We start from the raw sequence: 24,683 nt of genomic DNA, 5'->3' as shown, positions 1-24,683 counted from the left end.
ACTGCTAGTTACAAATACTGTAAAAATTACACAAACATATGGTAGATGGATAGCAGACTATAAAATCAGACCAAAATGAGTTCAAGTCGTGGTTCTACTACTTAGTAAAAGTGCAAATTTGGGCAAATTATTTAAATCCTTTGAGAGTCTTCTAAATTAAGAATAATAACCAGTGTTTGCATATGTTAGAGAACTTAAGATGTTAAATCACACCTCCAACAGTACTGGGTGAAGAAGTTTCCTTAGACTCTCAGGCTCTTCAGTTTTCAGGGACATTCGTCAGCACAGTTTCGTGACTTTGGTGTGCCACATCACAAGTGAATTAGCTGAACAATTTGTTTCTGCTGGCTGTTTCATCATTATATTATCAGGTCTCATTAGAGTAGAAGCTAATGTATTTAAAAAAACTCTTAAATTGGATATTTACTCTTGTTGCATATACATACACACATATATGTGCATATATATATATGAGAAATATGATAATAAACAAACTCAGGGCAAAATAATTAGATAAGAAATATATATGGTTTAATATGGGCTCAGTCTCATATTTTAATTGTAGTTTTCATGTTTTAGTTTTGCCCCTGAGGTTTATGTACTTAACCCTACCAGACCCCTTCCTTCCTCAATTGCAAGCAATGGCACAAAATTTCTCTTGCTCCATGTTCAAGAAAAGATTTTAAATGCACATAAATTAAGAGAAAAATGTGTTAATGAGTTTTAGTCAATTCAGAAATGGTATACTTTCCAGTTTAGGTAAGAATTGAGATCTAGAAAAAAACAGGATCCTGAATAAGGATGAAACCAAAAGCAGAAAGGTTAGAAAAACAGGGGGGGAAACTGGTGAAAGAATAATAATAGTGGCCATATATTCAACACCTGATGTGACAGCCAGATGCTTTAAGTAAATCATCTCTTATACTGTGAACAACCTCACAAGTAGGTATAATTACCTCCACCGATAGATGAGCAAACTGAAATTCAGAAAGGTTAAATGATTTATCCAAAGTCACTTGGGTAGGAAGTAGCACAGCCAGAATGCAAAGTGAAGTCTGTCTGACTCCAAGGAAAGTCAACTCTTCATCACACAAACTATTCTGGGAATTTAAATTTCCAGGACATCAGAATTTTGTGAGAGGGCAGTTATCTTTCCCTTCAGTTGTACAAGAGGAAACAAAACCGAGGTATAAGAACCCTTTATGTCCTCGATGGCTCTCCTAGTCGCTTCCCTGGTGATTCAGATGGTAAAGAATCTGCCTGCAATGTGGGAGAGCAGGGTTTGATCCCTGGGTCGGGAAGATCCCCTGAGAAGGAAATGGCAACCCACTCCACGATTCTTGCTTAGAGAATCCCATGGACAGAGGCGTCTGCTGAGCCATAGTTCATGGGGTAACAGACACGACTGAGTGACGAACACAGCCAACAGCACGTCCTTGATGAACACCACCCCCCACTTTATTTTCTCCTGTTATTCAAATGAATAAAATAGAGATTTAAGAAAGGAGGGTGAGAGGGAAAGAGGTGAGGGGGAAGGAAAGCCATGAATGTATTTTCTTAGTGTGAACTAACATCTGTTTGCCTGTATCCATTTCCTTCTCCTGTTCCTCCCAGCAGTATGACACAATGAAGGCACAATCATACTGAACTGCCCTTCACAGACCGTGGAGAGAGAATTAGAACAAAAAACATACATTTAACTCCCAAATACACACATTGCGCTTTACACAAGCCCCTTTTAAACTCTAAGAATCCCAATGACAGTGATCTACTTCTGTTTCTGGGGAGTTCCAGACTTACCATGAAACTTTGAGGCTTCAGGATCATTCACATTGATAGCAATTAACTTCCAATCTGTTTCACCCTGATCAATAAGAGCCAAAACTCCAAGGATCTTCACATGAACAACTTCTCCACGAGAAAGAACCTTTAAAGAGAAAAGAAACTCAGAATCTGCAAGGCTTTGGAGACGTTTACTCATATATTATAAAAATCCATATGAAAGATTAAAAGCACTACAGATTGAAACTTAATAAAGCTTTAATAATTAAAATTATTATAAACTCAATCATAAAGCCTTTTATGATACACTTTTTAGAATAGATATCTTGAGCCCTTTTTAGAAACTGAAATTATGTATAGATCTTAAAATTTAATGTAGTAGGCCTAGAAACTCATACTAAGCAGGAAATAAAGCCACGTACATCATGCTATAGTATAAATCTGGCTTCTGCTGCTTGGGGGTAAAAAAAGACATGAGAATTCTTTGAAACTGCTTAACAGTACCTTTTCTTTGCAAACTATATTTATCAGTTACTAATGAAAAGTAAAATTTTACCATATCTGAATGCAGCCTTAAGATAATGAATGACAATCAAAGAATTATGAATATGTTAAAGATACAGACAAAGCAGATTTCACAAAATGTGTTAAAAAGATTTTAAGAGAAATCAAGAAATAGCATGATGTTGAAGCAGATGTTCCTTGTGCTAAAGAAAGTTATTTCAGTGGTTCCTTTAAGTTGCCAATACCAAGTTTATATGCACGCGTTCCTTCTATAGCCTTTTATTTTTAAAGGTTTATTTGGCTACAGAATTTCACTGTAAGCTGAAATCTGAACACATGCTTCAGAATAATTCCTTCAAGATTTAAAATGCAGCTTTACAACTGGAAATCAAGGTATGCAAATTAAAGTCACTGTTGTGTCTTGAAATTATCTGAGAGAAAAAAGCAGATCTTAAACCATAAAGTCAAATACATTTTTTCCCGAACATTCGCAAAATCAATCTACAATCTTAATATAACCGGCATGAAGCTGAAATCAGTTTATCGAACAGATTAATGTGACTGTATAAACTAAAGTGAAATACCACTTTTAGGAGAACATACACAACTATACTGACCAGATTCTCACATGTTTAGGCTCTATTAAGTACCCAAGCACTATATTAGACACTATGTATACAAAAAGAAAGCACCTCCTTTCTTAAAGGTTTACAATCCTATTGGAGAGACTTACACACCTCATGCCAGGAGGTCCTTTATAAAATAAAAATGTTCAAAGTTATCACATAACCATCAAGGACACGTTACTCCACTGGCTAACTCAGTGATACACTAGATCACTGGTTCTCAACCGGAGGCAGTTTTGCTCTCTAGAGGACATCTGGCAAGGTCTGGAACACTCTTGGTTGCCACAACTTAGTGGGTGTTATTAGCATCTAGTGACAAGAGGCCAGGGATGCTGCTCAGGATAGTCTCCTGTAACAGAAACATCCACCCAAACTGTCAACAGTGACACAGCTGAGGAGCCTGCAGTAGACTCTCGGGGCAGGGGTGTCTATCAGAATTACTGGAAGCCATATGGTTTTTAAAGGCACATTCTAAATTGTTTTATATTTATTCATAAAAATCAATTTACTTTGAAATTTCATATAACTTTGAGACTTTTATGGTTACAAGGACAAGCAGGAAGCATGTCTGGGCATTATCAAGTTTCATCAGAAAGATAAATGCCCTCTGATCTCACAAACAATAGAAGTGGGGGAGACAAAACACCATCTTGCTATATATAACACATGTAAAATCTGAAAAGAAAATTCTCTCAATCAAAACAAAAACTCAGGATAAGATGCTTAGGGACAAATGGTAAAATTCTAATGAAGAGCCCACAATTCAATTCAACAAATTTTGCAGAACACATAATGTTAGACATCCAATGAATAATATTTCTCAAAGAACTTAGCCTTAAAAATGTCTGCATCTGTATTCTAAGTCTACGATCAACTTCCAGGACTCTGCTCCTTTTCCTTTGCCCATTTACAAATATGGTGTTAAAAGAGGCTTTCTTTCTATGATGCTCCCTACAGGTGATTTAAGGATTAGCCAGGCACAGCCAGGCACAAAATAAAGGAGCGCAGCCTCAACACCAGGTCCTGCCTGGTGGCTCAGAGGATAAAGAATCTGCCTGCAATGTGGGAGAGCTGGGTTCGATTCCTGGATCAGGATGATCCCCTGGAGAAGGGAATGGCAACCCAGTCCAGTATTCTTGCCTGGAGAATCCCATGGACAGAGAAGCCTGGTGGGCTACGGTCCATGAGGTTGCAAAGAGCTGGACATGACTGAAGCCACTTAGCACACACACAGTCTCAACTAAGGTCCACTGTTTAGATGGTGATTAAGTAATTCATGTTTACTAAATATTATTTCAGGTCTCATTAACTAAAGGAATAAATTGCTTTGGATATAAGACCTATTTTCTCAGTTCCATTATAAAACTCTCCATCTACTCTGCAAGGAAATTAATGTACATAGCAGATACTGTTACTAATTCCTTGGGAATCATACAGTTGACCTTGTTTCAAAAATGAGTTTACATTCTGCAACAAGAATACAGGTATGCCTCAAAATTTTACACAGAACTAGACTAGGGTTATCATAGACTGTTCTAGCAATTATACAAAAACATTTCAAAAGATAGGATTTTTAAGTCACAAGTATGCAGGAGTGAATTCTTGCTCCACCATTCTTAGAGGTAATTGAGGTCAATTACTTCACACAAGCCACACACTACTTCAGGACTTGGTTTCTCAACAGTAAAGTGGAGATCATATCACATATTCTTTGATGTAAAGAAAAAGAGCAAAGGAAACAAAAGACACATGAACTATAACATAAGAGGTCTTCTACAGATGTTAATTTTCTCTCTGGGCTCTACACATATCTGCTCACACCTGTCAACTGCTAACTCCTGGGAAGCTGGAATGAGCAGAATATGACAGTGACCTATAGTGAAACGTCTATGCAGATTTACAATATGAAGAATGACGTAAAACTTCAACTGAACCCAATCAATATGAAAAACCACGGAAAGTAAAACTGCTTAAAACCTGTTATCCTGTGTATTAGGTATATACTGCAGTGTAACAAATCATTATAAATCTAAAGCCTTAAATACTGTAAATTTATTATCTCACAGTTTCCATACATCATGAGTCCAGGTACAACATTGCTAGATTCTCTGGTTATATGCATATGTATATGCATAGACACATATAGTATATACTATATTAATATATAGTATATATTAATATTATATATATTTATACTATATAAATATATAATTTTATAATATATAATTTTATATAAATATACTATATAAATATTATATATATACTATATAAATATATAATATATATATTATATATACATTGGACTGCAAGGAGATTAAATCAGTCAATCCTAAAGGAAATCAACCCTGAATATTCATTGGAAGAACTGATGCTGAAGCTGAAGCTCCAACACTTTGGCTGCTGGATACAAAGAGCCGACTCACCGGAAAGACCCTGATGTTGGAAAAGAGCGAAGGCAAAAGGAGAAGGGAGCCACAGAGGATGACAAGGTTAGATAGCATCACCAATTCAATAGACATGCATTTGAGCAAACTCCAGGAGGTCCTGAAGGACAGGGAAGCCTGGTGTGCAGCCATCTAATGGGGCTGCAAAGAGTCAGACACAACTTAGTGACTGAACAACAACAGTCAACATATTTTTCAGTAGTAAGGAACTAAACACCTACTATGTACCAAGCATTCTATGTAAAATACAAAGGAATGCTTTCAAGATTAATTATGTACACTTTTAAAAAATAACTTACATTTAAGTCCTTTAATTTTATTTTAGATAGTGACTTTGACAAGTTTATTCAACAGCCTGTACATCAAGTTTTTTTAGATCCCTTTGTTTAGTCAATAATGAATTAGTGATAATAAGTCAAATCAGTTTATCAGGTACATAGATTTTCATGATTTTCAGTTACCAATCTCATTAATTATAGGTTTACTGTCAAATTTTTACATCAGTGAAAATAAGATATTTTCATTTAATCTTTTCACCCACTAAATATCTGCATAGGAATTTAAATTAACAACCTGCATTTAATACGAGCCAAGTGGCCCCAAGGATTATACCTTCAGAATAACAGTTTTCTAGGACACCCCCTACACTGTTGGTGGGAATGTAAATCGGTGTAGCCACTATGGAGGTTTCACAAAAAAATGAAAATAGAATTGCCATATAATCCAGCAATCCCAATCCTGGGCATATATCCAGACAAAACTATAATTCAAAAAAAATAAATACATGCACTCCTATATTCATAGCAGCATTATTCACAACAGCCAAGACAAAGAAAACCTAATGTCCACTGATGGATGAATGTGTAAAGAAGATGTGGTACATATATACAATGGAATATTACTTAGCCATAAAGAGAATGAAATAATGCCATCTGCAATAACATGGATGGACATAGAGATGATCATACTAAGTAAAGTTAAATCAGAAAGAGAAAGACAAATACCATACAATTTCTCCTATGTGTGTATGCGTGCTAAGTCACTTCAGTCATGTCAAGCTCTTTGCAACCCCACTGACTACAGCCCACCAGGCTTCTCTGTCCATAGGATTCTCCAGGCGAGAATACTAGAGTAGGCTGTCATGCCCTCCTCCAGGGGATCTTCCGTACCCAGGGATCAAACTCGAGTCTCCTGCATGGGAATTCTGGGATCAACAAAGGCAAATTATTATATATACTATACAATGAATAAACAACAAGGTGCCACTATATAGCATAGGGAATTATGTTCACTATCCTGTGACAAGCCATAAAGGAAAAGAATGTGAAAAAGAATGTGTATGTGTGTGTGTGCGTGTGTGTGTGTATACATATATATATATACAAAAAACGGAATCACTTTGCTCCAAGAGGAAATTAACACAATACTGTAAATCAACTATATCTCAATAAAATAAATTTTCAACGAAAGAAGAAGAGTTTTCTACTATATAACTTTTCTATCAATGTAATGTTGCTTAATTTAGTGACTCTTCTTATCACAAAATGAGACACAGGAAAATGACCAAAGTAATATAACAGAGCACTTATTATAAGATAGAAGAGAGGAGGTACTCATTAAAATAGTTATATTCTTCCTTCTAGTCTATGCATTTTATATACACTTTACTATCCCTCTGCAGAGAAAATGTCCAAAAAAATGCTCAACTATAGCTTAATCTGAACTAAAGCAAACAATCTGGCCATTTTTCTGCTGGAGAGACAGGGGAATTACAGAGTCACACACACATAAAGGAACTCTAGTCCCTGTCTGTCCTTATCTGGGTATAAAACTAGAAATCAAAATTGGATGCAGATCTCTCCTGCAAGAAAGGAGAAAGAGACAGGGGGAAGGAAGAGAAGAGGGAAGGAGAGAGCAGGCAGAAGAGTATAAGGAAGAAAAAAAGAGAAAAACAGAAGAAAAAGTGAAAGAAGGCACAGAAAACCTAAGAAGCGGATGAAGAGGAGGAAAAGAGGAATAGGAGTAAGAAAGGAGAATAAGGAAGAAGAGGAGAAAGAAAGAAGAAGAGAGTAACAAAGTATCATAGCACATAAACAAGTAACAAAGAATCAGAGAAAACTATTGACTACAACAACATTCTGGGAGCCTAAAGGTGCTAATATGAATTTCCAGAGATAACGGATTTGATCTTAGCTAGAAGAATACAACTCAAGCAGTGACCACACTTGGTATGTCTTTCATTAAGCACACGCTCTGTGCCAGACACTGAATTGAACACTGCAGTGGCGGGTCTTGTCTTCGGAGAGCTCACTGCCATCTGAGAGGAGAATGAGGCAAACAGTACAGACAGTTGGTCCTAAGGAAGCACAGACCAAAGAGCCAGCATGTTCGTCTACGGTAAAGGGAGACTCCCGAGAAGAAGTGATACTACAGTTGAGATCCAAGGATGAGCAGGGGGATGTTCAGTGAAAAGAGGGGGGAAGTAAAACCAAGTGAAGGAAGAAGCATGTTCCATTCTGCACAGAGGGAAAAGTTTGTGTGCAGGCCTGGATTGAGTGAGGGCAGACACGTCACAGGAGTTGAAAGCATAGTACAGCTACAGGGCAGAGTGCAAACGAGGGGTGGCGGGAGAGAAAGTCAGAAATCAGGGGACAAGGCCTAAACACGAACAAAGCAGGAAAACAGTCTGATGTAAATGATGGTAGGGAAAATAAGACTCAGCAAGGAAACTGGGCAGTGATAAGAGTAATAAGTGCAATATAATTGAGGACTAGACAAAGCTAGCTCCAGTGATAATGCAAAAGAGATTTAAAGGCCGTTTAGGTCACAGAGTCAGTACTTTAAGACTAATGGGATGAACAGAAGCAAAGGATGATCTGTAAGATTTCTCAGTTTCTGTCTCAAGAATCCAGAGGCGAGGAGGGAAGGAAGACACGTGTCCTTCACTGAGAGGAGAAATGTGGAGAGGAGGAAACGAGGAATTCAGTTTTGGACACAAGTGTGAGATGCCTGGGAGACAGTCAACTGTAAATGCAGATAGCTAAGAATGTGGGTCTGAGTTGCAGACAGTAATTTGAGAGCAAAACCACAAACAGTTGGGACTGGATCACAAAGGGAGTCCTCACACGAGAAGAAGAGCTGAACAACGGCATAACTCTCCAGCTAAGCAATGCTGAGGAGCAGGCAGAAGAAAAGCAGCCTACACAGAAACCAAGGAGGAGCCAGAATAGAGGATATCCAAGTCTCCCTGGTACAGCTGAAGTCAAGCAAAGAGACTGACAGAAGAAGGAAGAAGAGGTCAAAGGCATAAAATTCCAAGGTAAATTCAAGTTATACAAAACATATGAAATGGGCTGGTTGGATTTGGTTAAAAGAAAGCTACCAGTGATCTTTCTAAGAGCAGTTTCATTGAAATAATGGGGGGATGAAAACAATTTTAAACTGACTGAAGATTAAGTGGGAAGAAGGAGATAGAGATGAGTGTTTGCTCTTTTTACAAGTCTTCTTATGAAAGGGAATATGGAATAAAGTCAATAAAGAAAAGTGAAAGTCGCTTAGTTGTGTCCGACTCTTTGCGACCCCATGGACTATACAGTCCATGGACTTCTCTAGGCCAGAATACTGGAGAGGGTAGCCTATCCCCTCTCCACCGGATCTTCCCAACCCAGGGATAGAACCCAGGCCTCCCACATTGCAGGTGATTCTTTACCAACTGAGCTATCAGGGAAGCCCCTAATAAAGAAAGGGCAGTTGTAAATACAGGACAAAGAAGAGTAAAGAAAACAGTGTCATTCAAATGGCAGGAAGGGACAGGGCTGAGAGCACAGGGGAAGTCCTGGTCTCAGTAACAGAAGGAAGGGAAGGAGGAGCATCTGCAGGCACATCTGTTTGAAAGCCTACGGGGAGAGTAAAGGGATCCTTATCTGCAGGTTTCTAGGAGCTCTACAAAATTAAAGACAACATGCTCTGCTGAGAGTGAGAACGAAGTACAAGCAGTTTATTTTTTTTTTTTTCGTCCATTTTTTTTTTTTTTTTTTATTAGTTGGAGGCTAATTACTTCACAACATTTCAGTGGGTTTTGTCATACATTGACATGAATCAGCCATGGAGTTACATGTCTTCCCCATCCCGATCCCCCCTCCCACCTCCCTCTCCACCCGATCCCTCTGGGTCTTCCCAGTGCACCAGGCCCGAGCACTTGTCTCATGCATCCCACCTGGGCTGGTGATCTGTTTCACCATAGATAATATACATGCTGCTCTCTCGAAACATCCCACCCTCACCTTCTCCCACAGAGTTCAAAAGTCTGGAGAACGAAGTACAAGGAGCTTAATAGAGAACAATAAATACTGGCAATAAATGCGGCAGAAAATAGGAGAAAGAATGTGAGTGAAGACACACAGAATTCTATGGGTCGTAGTAACCTGTGAAAGCGTAAGTTTTGTTTGTCCGCAGTAACCTGGAAGCAGACACACAAAAAAGTACCAGCTAGTTCTCATCAGTGTTGAACATCCTGCCTGGATAATGGGCAAGGACGATGAAGCAGGACTCGGCAAACTTATTCCGTACGAGGACAGAGAGCAAATACTTGAGACTTTGCGGACTGTAGCATCTCTTCCAACCTCCTCAACTGCAGTGTCGGTGCGAAAGCGGCTCAGACAATATGTAAATGAACGACCAGAGCTGTGTTCTTTATAAAAACTGGTGGCAAGCTGGATTTGACTAGCCATGGGCTCGGGTTTACCAACCCACGGTTTAAGAGAAGGAAGTAAAGATACAAAAAGGGACTGGTATGAGAGGGATAAACAGGCAAGAACTTTGAAGAGTTGAAGAACTGGTGCCTTCTGAAAAGAACTGAAATTTTACGGCATGACTAAAGTAGAACATACGTTAGAACAACAGTCTATGAAACAAACCTTTGAGCCTATTTCACAAACATCAATAGGATCATTATCTCCACAGCAGTCTGTGCTCTTATCTTTTTGATGGGGATCTTCCCAAGTCTAAAAAACAGAAGTAGGGGTGGAATATAGGTTAATACTCTCTATAATCCTTCCACATCATCATGAAGTTTTACAGATAGTCATAATCCAAGGGAAAAATTCTCAAAAATTAAATAGGTTCAATGCCAACATGGCAGTACATTCTTAAGCATCATAAAAATTAAAACAGATTTATGCTATTTCCTCCCATCTGTCTCTCATTTGTCTGTATAATCACATCTGAAAGTGGGTGGTATTTCCAAACACACTCTTCTTCCAAGTTTAGTCATCGTCTAAATTCATGCTCACTTTTATTTGGAACTTCAGTTCAGAAGTTCCTGTTGTCTGTGCCCTTGTTTCTACAAAATGTCTGAATTGCTGCTTCCATTTTTGCTTTCTTTGACATGGTAACAGCACTGGGTCTTGCTTTCCAGGTTTGAAAATAAACTTCCTGTACTTTAAATGACTTTTAATAGAACAAACCCAGTTTTCACTCATAAACCAAAGAACAAGATAGCATCTACCAAAGAAAAGAAAAATTCATTTTTGTCTCATTTCATTCCATTTAAAAGATCCTCCACCTTTTCATCAAATCTTAAGAATTTGACAAAAGCATGAAAAGATGTCAACTCTTTAGTTTACTTTAGAGATTATAACTTGTTGCCTACAAACTATATACATGGCCATTTTTATAAATGAACAGCATAACAGAAATTTATTATCAAGTTTAAAGATCCCTTATGCACCATCCTTCCTCAAAACCCTCAAGATTAGCTGATTCTGAATAGAACTGTACAAATTCCCTGAAATTAATCCTCTCAGATTTATAAGATATGCAGAGAACATCATCTCAAGAATCTTATCTAGAATTATCTAAGCTTGGCTCCTCTAATTTTACATAGATAATTAAAAAGGAATGCTACTTAGAGCTAAACCCAATAGATAAACTCTAACATTTTCTGATTCTAATTATAGCATATTCAGAAATAAGCTAACTCACCATACCAAAAAAAAAACAACCCCACAGTAAATCTAACTACATTAAGTCTAATTACATTCACACTAAGTCTAACTACATTTCATTACCCTCAAATACTACCATAATTAATATAAAAATAGTAAACACAATTGTCAACCTTACATATTGGTTATAGGTGAGAGCTAACCTAAGTGATACATACACACATATACATACATGTATACCAGGAAGAATGTGCAATCTATTAACCCCATTGTACAGATAAGTGAACTGAAGCACAGTTTAAACTTGTCCACACTCATTCTAAATGGTGCCAACAGGATAAGAACACTTGCTATTAATCATTATGTTACAAAGCCTAAATTTTAGTATGGTAACTGAATTGCAATTACTTTCAGATATAACTTTATTCATAACTCTCTTCCTTTAAATTCTTTCTCTTACTCTCAGAATCTCTTTAAGTGTATTTTCCTACTGTTGCCCTTACTGCTTCTTATTTTCTATTACCAGGCATCCATTCATTGAGTTAATATTTATTGATAAGCTACTCTGGGCCAGGAGTTAGGAATAGAAATTAACAAGACAGACTCAACACCCTGAAGAACACCATGTTAATAAGTGGTGTAGCATCTGTCATAAATGCACAAAATTAATCTTAATGTGCTGGAGAAACCATGAAGGAGTAAAGTGAAAGTGGAATTAGAAAACCCAGAGGCAGGATCAGAAAACATCTGGGAGGTTCCTCCTTTCTTTTTTTTTTTTTTTTTTAAAACCCTGAGCTGAATCCAGAGGGACAAGAGGCTAACACCCCATGCTGCAGGTCGCAACTCTCCAGGTGTTCCTGCACTCACACTCAATAGCTAAGTTGTGCCCAACTCTTTGCAACCCCGTGGACTGTAGTCCACCAGGCTCCTCTGTCCACAGGATTTCCTAGGCAAGAATACTGGAGTGGGTTGCCATTTCCTCCTTCAGGGGTCTTCCTAACCCAAGGATCTAACCTGCACCTCCTGTGTCTCCTGCATTGGCAGGCAGATTTTTTTTTTTTTTTTACCTCTGAGCCACCTGGGAAGCAACCCCTCCCCACCCCAGGTGCTACTAGCAACCAAAATACCTCAGTTTGCTTGGGATTCTGTAACAAAATACCATAGACTGAGTGGCAATATAAATTTATTTCTCTCTCTTTTTTTGTTGTTGTTGTAAAATGAATAGGCTGAGAATTTTCCAAACCTTGAAGTTCTAGTTCTAGAATTGTTTAACAATTTCTTCTTTCATTCACCTCTCTCTTCTTGCCTTTTGTTCTAAGCAGTTAGGAGGTTCCAAGCCACTCTTTTCACACTTAGAAATTTACTCAGCTAAATATTTAGTGTCATTGCTTGCAAGTTCTACCTTCCACAAAACACTAGACTATGAACACAATTCAGCCAAGTTCTTTTCATTTTTTAGCAAAGGCTGCCTTTTCAGTAACATGTTACTCATTTCCATCTGACATCTCATCAGAATGGCCTTTGATTCCTTATTTCTACCAACTCAGAGTTCATGATTAATTACATATTCTCTAAGAAGATGGAAGCTTTCTCTCTAGCTCTCCTTCTTTCTTTATGAGCTCTCACCAGAATTTCCCTTACAGTTGAGATTCCTCCATGTACCTCACAACTCCTCCGGTCTCCCTACCTCACCCATTTCCCAGGTTCCTCCTTTCTAAGGCAGGAACCCTTTCCTGAACCTTCCTTAACCTCATTCTCATTCTCAGAAGGGAGCAACTGTGACAAGCTAGAAGTCACTCTAGCCTGAAAGACAGTACCTAGATTCTAGTCCTATTTTAGCCACAAACTACCTAGGCCAAAAGATTCAGAGCTCAGTATTCTCACCTACAAAAAGGTCTTCAATAAGACAATTGCTAGATACATCCTATCTCTGAATTCTATGATTGTTAGTGGTCATTCATAATCTGCATAAATACTACCAGTAACCAGGAAGCTCACAAATTAATGAAATAACTTAGCCTACTGTGGTCAGAGTTAATTTTTCTACAAAAGTTCTTCTTCGTATTGACACAAAAACTGTCTTCATTCTCTTCAGAAACTCCAATTGCATTTTTTAACCATCAATTTAGTTCTTTCTATTGAGGAAATAAATACATACAGGCAAAAATTCTTAACCTATAACAACATTGTCAATTTTAGGACCAGTTTTTCATGATTTCCCTCACCAGAAAAAATACCATACTGGTTCTTTCTATTTCTAGTTCTGCATTTAGTGCTCTAGATCTTCAGGGCTTGGTTTTTTACTACAAAAAAGAGAGTCATACTAAATGATTTCTAACTTAACTTGAAAATACAGTATAATTTCAAGCAATCACCAGAAGAAATCTTGACAAAGTTAAAACTTGAATTACACCCTCTAGTGGAGTTTTAAATGTCTAGGCTTAAAACTAAGCAAGGAAACAACTAGGAAAGCAGTCAAGCTAGCAAAAAAATATCCAGAAGACGAAATTCCTAATCTTAATATTTGTTTCACAAAACTGACAAAGGCTAGCATCCAGACTTTAAAATAACTTCTACAACTAAGTAAGAAAAAGCAACACAATACAAAATGGGTCAAAGTCAGGAACAGATAATTCTAAGAGGAAACATGATTTATAAGTACATGAAAAGATAACCAACCTGATCACAGAAACACAAATTAAAACCAAAATGAGTTGCTATTTCAAAAACTTAAAAAATCTGATAACATTAAATACTCATAATTATGTAAGAAGCCTGAAACGCTACTACTGGTAGGAGTGTGTATTGTTACAACTTCTTTTATAAACAATTTGGGAATACCTAGTAAAATAAAAGGGTATGTAACTCAGAACTTAGCAATCTGACTCATAGGGATATACCTAGTAGTACGTATGTATACATATTATGTATACAGAAAAATTTTAGCAGAGGATACATGAAAAGCTTTAAAAAAAAGTTTAAAAATCTCTCAAGAGGAATACAAATAATGTTAAATTAATACAAAGCATAGCTATAAAGCTATTAAAAAAAACTCAATATACACAGACTACTGATCTAGCCTAAAACAAATCTACTCATCCTCATGCAGGTATCTGAGATCATTACCTTACAATCTTACAAATATTAACCAATACATCAGTAATCACCATGCTCTGGCCCTTCAGTCTCTCCAAAATATGACTGAATGGTACAGAACTGAGTGTGCAGACTTCTTGAGTACTATGTCCTGATCAATTAGAACTCCTATCTCCAAGTCAAGTAAGATCTGCTCAGCCTCTACCTGTACTTCACCAGCTTCAGTGTGGAGCAGAAGCTATTTCACTAGCAGCACCTAATATCAGTGGCAATAGTTTCATCACTGAGATAATACCACCCGACACTCATTGAGGGGTGAACCTTGTTTTTGGTCATCTCATTCGAATTCCACAATAACCTTGTGGGGTAGGATGGCAGGATGACACAGAGGAACAAATAGGCCTGGTTAGATTTAGTCACTGGTTCCAGGTTATAAAGCTAAGAAGTAGTACAAAATGAAACTTGGGATCAATGAACCAAATTATAATGAAGTCCAAAATAATAACACAATGATATACCAGTAAGACTGAAGAAATTTTGAAGTTAGTGATTCTTGTCCTTTAACATTATTCAGATGAGTCTTCTAAATATTTACACAGAAAGTTACAACACTTGAATAATATGTGGGAAATATGAACAATTAAGGGAAGACAAACAAAGATGATTTTTGCCCAGTCCAAACTCAAACTTTGAGGAAGTCATCATTGCCAGCGCAGGAGAAGTTATTAGTAGGGTTACACAGTCTAGGCAGGTGAAGGTCTGAAATAACGAGGGCACACGGATGACTAAATGGAGAGGCTTCTACGTAAACAGTCTTCTGCTGCTGCAATGTTCTTCCAAGCATGGTTGGCTTGGTAATTGCTCTGAACAAAGTTCCCGCTGTTACAAGACGAATCACAAGAGAAGAGCAAAATCCAATTACCCACACATGCCTATGAACCATATGCAACACACACCATGCATTCGTGGGTTCATTTATCCCCCAAGTATTTACTGATCACCTAACTCAGCACCAGACACTAAATGCGGCAGCTGAAAGACAACGACAAACAAAACAAACAGAATCCCTGCCGTCATGAGACTACATTCTACCTAGAACACATTTACAATAAACTTAGCAACTAAATTACATACTGGAGAAGGAAATGGCAACCCACTCCAGTATTCTTACCTGGAGAACCCCACGGACATGAGGAGCCTGGCAGGTTACATACAGCCCATGAGGTCTCAAGAGTCGGACACGACTTAGCGACTAAACCACCACAGATTATATGGCATGTCAGAAGTTGACAGGTGTAATGGAAAAGGAAAAAAAAATAAAGTATGGAAGAACGATGGGAGTACACGGGGTTAAAACAATAGAGGATGTTAGAGGCAGACATCATGAAGGAGGCAACTGATAAGCAAACACTGAAGGAAGGAGGGTGTGTGTACACTGGGAAAACATGTCCCAAGCAGGGGACACAGTGAGTGTGAAAGCTTGGGGCAGGAGTATGCCTAGAGCCTCACAGGAATCATGAGAAGGCCAGTGTTGGGGTGAGGGAGCAGGAGGAGGAGCAGAAGGAGAAGCTGGACATGAGATCAAAAACATAAATGGGCCAGGGCTGGCTTTCAATTTAACAGGCTTACTCTGTCTTAACGTTGACAAGGCAGAAAAAAAAAAAAAATATTGGGTACGTTTGTTGTTATTTAGTCACTAAGTTGTGTGTGACTCTTCTGTGACAGCCTGCCAGGCTCCTCTGTCCATGAAATTTCCATGAAATTTCAGAAAGAATACTACAGTGGGTTCCCATTTCCTTCTCCAGGGGCTCTTTGCCACCCAGCGATCAAACCCGCATCTTCTGCATTGGCAGGTGGGTTCTTTACCACTCAGACAGTTGGGTACATTACCTTGTCCATAAACAACTGGCCTAATTTCAACTTTATATAAACATGAATCAATGCAGTTGTTTTTGCTTGGTGTTTAACTTCTGTGCAATCTATGGTACATTTTTCTGCTGAGAACTCACACACACTCACACACACCACCACCACCACCACCAACACCAACATCATCAGTTTGGGGTTAAAAAGAGAGTAAAGATCTCTGGTTAAAAATGGCAGAGAGAATACAAGCCTATTTCCTCTTCCTCACTTCCATCCTATCCACAATGGCCTCCTTTCTGCTACTCAGACACACGAGCCCTCCTTCCACCTCTAGACTCTCATACCTCATGTTTCTTGAGTTCCTCTAAATGGCCTGGGATGGCACTCACTTCCTAAGAGGCCACCCTCTCACTTTCTTCTGGTCTCCTCTTAGAAAACAGCTCCTATCTGAGGCCTTCCTCCCAACTGCAACAATTCCACCACACCTTAGACCCATTTCCTGTATGATTATTCTCCAACACACTTACCACCATCTGACATTCTATACGTTTCTACTTTTTTTCGTCTCTCTTTCTCTTAGAATAAAAGTTCCACAAGAATTCTTGTCACTTTTATCACTGCTTTACCTGCAGTACTTAGAACATGGTCTGGCAAACATCAAGTACTCAAAACCCGGGTCCTGAAGACATGAACAGCTCTGTGAAGCAAGGGCTGGTGTGAAAATTACAAGGGCAGCTGGAGAACTGAAGGTGCCGCTGTGGTGGGAGGCAGCGAGGAGGACAGAGGCTGCAGAGTAAGGCCAGCCCGTGACGGGTTGAGGAGCTATGTTAGCAATGTCTCATTCTATCCTTTCAGCAATAGGAAACCATTAGAAGGTCCTCATACAGACAAAAATGGTACTTTTGGATATTAGGTGCAGTATGAAATTTCAGTAGGCAGTGGTGAATGCAGGGGACATTAAGAACCAACATTAAGAGTCTAATTCTGCTCTAGCTGAAGAACTATTGCACCTTACAGACTAATATAATAGCATGTAAGAGCACCTTGAACATTCAAACACATCCAGAGGAATACAAAAATGTGTCAGGACTTCAAATAGATGAACTACAAAAGATGAGTTAATCAGAATCTATTATGCTCCACTGTAGCCACTAATTTAGTTGTTGATCATCCCACCTCCAGGAGACTGTAAATGCTTTAAAAAAAAAAAAAAAAGACCATATAATAGTAAGAACAACAACTACTCTACTTTTCAAAGGTCTGTTTATGTCTTCCTTTAATTCAGTGGCTTGTGAGGCCCTCCCCTCATCTTTCCATCTTCTGCAGACAGTATTCCCTAAGCTTAACAAAAATGTTCGCACCCTTTCACTGCCAGGTCAAACAGAATGTCTATTTAGGCACCTGGGAAGTCAGAATCCTGTGGTCTGTTTCAACAAACATCCTCATTCTTAGCACACCATTTTAGAAGCGCCTGTTTTAACCAAGAATGTATCCATGTGGGTGGTCTAACTGTCATCAAAGGCAGTCTGACTCTTAAGAAAACAATTTTCTTTTTTCTTTTCCTGCAACTGTTTATTCTACATGGGCAGCTGGGTTTTTTTTTTTGTTTTGAGTTAGATAAAACAAGAACCCCTTTCTCTCAGATATTTCCCAAAAAGCATCTTGGAATTTCACACAAAATATTAAAATTAGTAAACAAAATTAAAATATAAAAATAACCACATAGACAGATGCTCTAAAGGTTTTTATAAACATAAAGGCAGATGCTTCTCTATGTATCCAAACCTAGATTTCTGATTCTGCATATTCTGAGTTTTACTCACTAAATTATCTGGAAGCAGTTACCACTTCCTAGGAATGAGGAAACATGGGAAGAAAAAAAAAGAAGAAAAAAGGAATAAAAGCAAATAGTAAGTGTTACTCTCTAATAGGAATGCTGCTTTACCATCACTTAACCATTGTTTTCATTGCTTCCTACTGAAAAATCATAAATTCTTAATAGTATATAATTAAGTTGCCTTATTCAATTCACAAGGAGTTCTGAAAGAGGTGTCAATTTAATAGGTTCATCTGTTAAAGTTTAAAAAATAAAATTCATGCTGTCATGTATGAATGTATATAAAAGTATAACTTGTCATATCCAAAAAAATGACTGCAGATAAAGGAAATAAAATATTTTCCACTGAGTCTTAATAGCCAGACCCAGAAAAAGAAATGTGTTCAAAATGCCAAATATGAGTATTCTAAATACCTAACTCTGAGAATTTGAGTACAGACATATATACAGTTTGAAAAAAATTTATTGATACAATAAAATTCCACATTAAAAAATTTTTAAATTTACAAATCTCTCACACTGACATGTCCTCAATTTAAATTCAAGTAGTTCACAGGATTTACAAGGCAATTTTTTCAGAAGACAGAGAAGTTTTACCATTATAACAAAAATGTTACCTGAGGGAGGGCACCGTAATTCCATATATAACCCTTGTGAGGAAAGATATTTGCCACATAGCGAAGCTTGCCATCCTTCACATCTTGTTTAATGGGATTCAATGGTTCCTTCGTGGCAATCTAAGCAGATTGTGGGAGCAAAGGGGTGTGGGACATAAGAAATGGTTAATCCTATATTCAAACATGATTTTTAAATCTGCCATCATCAGACTAAATATTCATATTCCAACTTATCGATCAAAGATAACTTTAAAAATAAGCTGGTTCTTATTTGTAATTTACTGTTTTGTATTAAACTGTCTGGGGAGGAAACGTAGGATAATATATTTAGGCACTCTATTACTTATGAACTCATTATTTTTAACACAAATAATAAATATTATTGAAATGGCAAGAAGATAAGGATTAATCAACATGTTTTTTGCTACTACTTGGGTTTTCTACCACCAATCTTATAACAAAGATTTTTCACTAAGTGATTTCATTTTAAAGTTACCTTTCAATCATATTCAAATTGCCATGCCAAGAAAAAAAAAAACCTATCCTACAAAAGTAAACAAAAAATAATTGAAGCCATGTTTGAATGAATAAACACTGATTAAATTAGGTAGGATCTCACAGGTTCTTGATCCTACACCCAAGTGAGGTAGAGAGTAGCCAAGAATAATAAAACATTGTACCAAAAGCAAGAAGAGCAAAAGAAGAATATAATTACTTTTTCCTATTAAAATATTAACCAAAAAACCTACTATTTTAGAGAAATCACTCTCCAAATAAAGAATCTGCAAAACATATACTGATAAAACTATCTTAACTTAAACATTTAAAATAATACGTACCTCTACATCCAAAGTTACAGAAGACTTAGATAACTAACCAAAATACCACAAACCAAATTTCACTCAGAAACACCGACCTGACTTAACTGAAGATGAAACAATAAAATTCCGAAAAGCAAAAGGGAAGTTCTTGATAGGTTCACACCATCAAGAAAAATCAAGAAAACATTATTAATTTTAAAAACTAACCAGGGGAATAGCAGATGCTCTTAGAAAGTACTCAGAAATCAAGAGTTGGCCAGAAAAACACTTTCACTCCTCTTAGAGTTAAATTTAATCTAAAGGAGAATTAAGTCCTCAGGAACCAAAATTGTCAGTGCCAAATATGCTGCAATTATGTCTATGAACAAATACATCTCGGAACCTATTTAAGAAAACCTTAAAAGTATTTGCTATTTTCAAAGACACAGGAGTCAAGGAAAATTAAATAAATATGTGTATAACAAAATAGGCAAAAAAGAATATAGTCTCTTTAAAGTGTAAATTCAGCTTTGAATAATATTTTCTTTTTGAAAATAGATTCAAAGTATGTTTACAAGAATGTTTTCCATTGTCTTCATTATAAAGAAGCTTGTCAACCATCCCAAATTCAAAATATTATGACAAACAACTTGAAACAAAATTTTATATCATTATTAATTATTCCATTTGATGTTAATAAGATATTTCATACCTCCATTTTAGCATTTGTCCACCGAGGTACTTCCACAACCATGTTAAACACATTCTGCAATTTAAAAAAACAACAAAGAAAACATTTTTTTAATGTTGTCATCTTTTATTTTTTCACTTACCTCCTGCATGAGAATGTTTTATTTTTTCCTACAAAAAATGTAAGAAGTCTGCATTATATGTCTGCCTATGCCTTAAATTCCTACTAAAAAAATTAGAGAAGCAGTTGGTTAAAAATATAACAGAATTTAAGCCTGATTGTGTTACTTGACCACTACTGCATGCTGTTAGAAGTTGCTACATTTCTGGAAATACCTTTTGGTAGGGACAGAATCAGAATGGAGCCAAGAAACGTGTTTCAATTACTTTCCAACTAAAATAGAAGTGGGCGCTGAGTGTCTCACTTTTCCAGTCTATAAAGTAAGTGTGATAATCTCTGTCCTCATCCAACACAAGGCTGTGAAGATCAGTTACATGCTTTAAATGAAAATACACAATTAAGAAGTAAAATATTTTGAAAATCATAAAAAAATATTTAAATACAAGTTAGAACTATCATAATGTAAAATTGAGGCCATTAGTATAGGTAGTTACAAAGCTTACAAAGAGTCACAAAGCCTAGCTTACATCATCTAGTGATCTCTGATTCCCTAAACTTACAGAAGAAACACTGCTTCTTTTTACCGCTTCTGACCTCGTAGAGTACTTGACACTCTAGGTCAGTGGTGACTAACAGTAACGGCCTTAGAAAGAAAAAGCCTTAGGGGTCCCTGGTGGCTCAGTGGCAAAGAATCCGCCTGCCGATGCAGGAGACATGGGTTTGATCCCTAGGCTGGGAAGATCCCATATACCCAGCTGCTGAGCCTGTGCTCTGGAGCCCAGGACCCGCAACTGCTGAAGCCCATGCCCCCGAAAGCCTGTGCTCCACAACAAGAGAAGCTCCCACAATGAGAAGCCTCCGCACCTCAACCAGAGAGGAGCCCCTGCTCGCTGCAGCTGGAGAAAGCCCAAGCAACAGCAGAAGACATACCACAGCCAAATATAAACAAATAAAATTATCTTTTAAAAAGAGAGAGAGAAAGTCTATGTTGAAAGTTGGCTTGCCTCCCATTCTGATATCAGTAAGCAACAACTTATCAAAGCAATGGTTTAAAACAGTCTTCGTCCAAGTGTGGACATGGACCAGGGCTAATCTGCAAGTTGACAGTTACCGGCTCCTTTAGAAACATTGATAACAATTGACCAAGTAATTTTTATGACTGTCAAACCTATTAATAAGTATTTGGAACTTGAATTAAGTTTTTCTAATAGTTCTTTTTGATTGTACTTTTTAAAAGGATTAGTATCAGTTCACAAAAGATTAGAAATAAACAAACCAAAAAAGTACCTTTCACCACAGACCATTTTAGAAGCAGTGATTAAATATAGTCATTCTCAACTATGCCACACAGTAAAATCACCTGGAGAGCTGGAATTGATTTTTTTTTTTTAAAGAGATTTCTAGAGCCCCCATCTCCTACATATTTGAATTCAGTGGTTCTGTAGTGAAGCCAGGGCATTGCTTATTTTTAAAAGCTCCTAAGCAATTTTAATATGCACCCAGAGTTGAGAACCTCTGGTTTAAAGTACTGCTAAACAACATCCCTGGTGGCTCAGATGGTAAAAGCATCTGCCTACAATGCAGGAGAACTGGGTTCGATCCCTGGGTTGGGAAGATCCCCTAGAGAAGGAAATGGCAACTCACTCCAGTATTCTTGCCTGGAAAATCCCATGGACAGAGCAGCCTGGTAGGCTACAGTCCATGCGGTCGCAAAGAGTCAGACACGACTGAGCGACTTCAGTTCACTTCAAATAATATCTGGGGTTTTCTTAGTGAAAGCAGGAAAGCTGTTAACTCAAAGAATGCCATTTACACAATTAAATATAAATCAAGCCACAGAAGTAATGATGGTTTTTAAGTTCTTCTAGATGAGACCGAAGTTTACCATGACAAAACTGCATACTCATAATGAGATAAAGAACAAAGTTGAGAATGCATTCTCAACAACTGCTCCTTAGAAATATGTCTCATATCTATCTTAGCAACCTTACATACAGGCCTGCTGTTAGGTTTCATTTTCCATGCTCTTTCATGAGGTACCCCAGCACCTGTTTAAATATGTCTGAAGGAGCTGTTAAAAAGAAAAACCTAAGTAAACGGCAGATGTTCACATAATTTATTCATCCCTGAAAGTCTGGCTCTAGGAGAAGAAATGCATGCAGATGAATACTCAGAGGTGACACAGAAGACAAAGCTAGCGCCAGTCCTTTTATAGAAAGAATGACACCTACCAAAACCCCTCACAGAGACTCGAATTACTGAATTACGCCGAGAACAATGGATCAGGTTTGAATTGTAAGCCTGCAAACTACACTCTTCCTCACCATTTGCTCCTGATCACTAGGAGTGTACTTCCAGTCTGCTTTTCTTCTCTCAGGCTAAAACGCACATGACCTGTGATTTTTTAAAGCCAATGTTAGCCTGTTAATTCTAAGATTAATGTTAATTACAAACCAAAAGTGGCCTGCTGAAATTTGTTAGAAAATCACAAAGACACAAGGGGACACGTTTCAAATTCGGAAAGTTGGGTTAGGGACATCTACCTCTTCCTTCAGTTCTTTTTTCTATTTTTTCCCCTTCTATTTTTATTGCAGGGGAAAAAAAAAAAAGGATGAAAAAACAGTCAGTAGATTTTCTACGTGTGTGCGCTCAGTGCTATCTGACTCTTTGCGACCCCGTGGACTAGAGCTGCCAGGCTCCTCTGTCCACGGGAATTCCCGGGCAAGAATACTGGAGTGGGTTGCCATTTCCTTCCCCAGGGGATCTTCTCGACCCCAGGAATGAAACCCTTGTGTCTTGTGTCTCCTGCATTGGCAGGCAGATTCTCTAACACTGCATTATCTATATTCTTGAGGTGTAGAAAGAAAGGAAATAACCCTTCTATCCTCTTTCTAACCCTTAAAATATCAAATAAACTTGGATTTGACATTAAAGCAAAGGCAACAAATGCAAAAATAAACAAGTGGGAACATACTCAAGTAAAAAGCTCTGCACAGCAAAGGCAACCTATGGAATGGAAGAAAGCAGTTGCAAGTCATATATCTGTTAAAGGGTCAATAAGCAAAATATATAAAGAAATATTGTAACTTAATAGCAGAAAAAAAATCCATCAAAAAAAAAAAAAAAAAAAAAAAAACGGGCACAGGTCTTAAATACTTTTCCAAAGAAGACATACAGACGGCCAACATTACTAATCATCAAGGGAAAGAAAGCAAATTGAACTCACAATAAGATACCAAGGCATGCCCATTAGAATGATTATCATGAAAAAAGATAAGAAATAACAGTATCAGCGAGGATGTAGAGAAAAGGAACCCTTGTGCACTGCTAGTAGAAATGTAAACTGGTACAGCCACAATGGAAAATAGTATGGAGGTTCCTCAAAAAATTGAAAACAGAACTACCACATAACCCAGAAATCCCACTTTTGTATATATATCCAAAAAAAAGGAAAACAGGATACTGAGGAGGTACTTATATTCCTATGCCCATTATAGCATTGCTCACAATAGTCAAGACACAGAAACAGCCTAAGTGCCGGTCAACAAATGAATGAATACGTTTTTTACAAATACAAGGGAATAGTATCAATTATGAGAAAGGACAACATCTTGCCCTTGGTGACAGGATGGGTGAACCTGGAAGGTATTATGCTCACTGAAAGAAGTCAGACAGAAGAAGACAAATACTGCATGGCACCACTTACAGGTAGAATCTTAAAAAGTTTTAAAAAGCCAAATTCATAGAAAGAGAGTACAAAAGTAGTTGCCACGGCCTGAGGGGTGGGAGAAATAGAAAAGAATTAAAAAAAAATATCTCGAATCAAAAATCAGATAGTCACCAACACACAAACTATGTTCTAAAAATTAAATTTTAAGTTGGTTTCCCTGGTGGCTCAGATGGTAAAGAATCTGCCTGCAATGTGGGAGACCTGGGTTCGATCCCTGGTTTGGGAAGATCCCTTGGAGGAGGGCATGGCAACCCACTCCAGTGTTCCTGCCTGGAGAATCACATGGACAGAGGAGCCTGGCAGGCTGCAGTCCATGGGGTCACAAAGACTAAGCACTACTGGGTGTGTACTATGTACATAAATATATATGTACTCAGTATATATGTACTTAGTATATATGTACTCAGTAAACAATTGCTCCCACTGAAACAACTGTTTTCAGGTTAACACTCGAAGTCTCCAGGAACCTATAAAGACTTGAGCCCCTGAATGTCTATTTATCCATTACATAGAGCAATGGTTCTCAGACTTCAGAGTGCAGAGGATGCCCTGGAACATTTGTTTTGGGCTTTCCAGGTGGCAGAGTGGTAAAGAATCCACTACCCAATGCAGGAGATGCAAGAAA

At 37.6% G+C, this 24,683-nt stretch overlaps 1 protein-coding gene across 2 annotated transcripts in view; it reads right to left on the bottom strand.

The window, feature by feature from the left end:
- Nucleotides 1-24,683, bottom strand: part of PPA2 (inorganic pyrophosphatase 2) — a 91,092-nt gene that overhangs the window by 45,657 nt on the left and 20,752 nt on the right. For both annotated transcript variants that reach the window (XM_043870961.1, XM_043870962.1), the window contains 4 exons: nucleotides 20,230-20,283; nucleotides 18,718-18,837; nucleotides 10,273-10,359; nucleotides 1,801-1,927 (listed from right to left, as the gene is read on the bottom strand). In XM_043870961.1, the coding sequence (XP_043726896.1) occupies nucleotides 1,801-1,927; nucleotides 10,273-10,359; nucleotides 18,718-18,837; nucleotides 20,230-20,283 (388 nt within the window). The remainder of the gene's footprint in view (nucleotides 1-1,800; nucleotides 1,928-10,272; nucleotides 10,360-18,717; nucleotides 18,838-20,229; nucleotides 20,284-24,683) is intronic.

This window comes from Cervus elaphus, chromosome 17 (genome assembly GCF_910594005.1).
Source record: "Cervus elaphus chromosome 17, mCerEla1.1, whole genome shotgun sequence".
In the NCBI taxonomy this organism is placed as follows: domain Eukaryota; kingdom Metazoa; phylum Chordata; class Mammalia; order Artiodactyla; family Cervidae; genus Cervus; species Cervus elaphus.
This window is presented reverse-complemented; position numbering and strand designations above follow the sequence as displayed.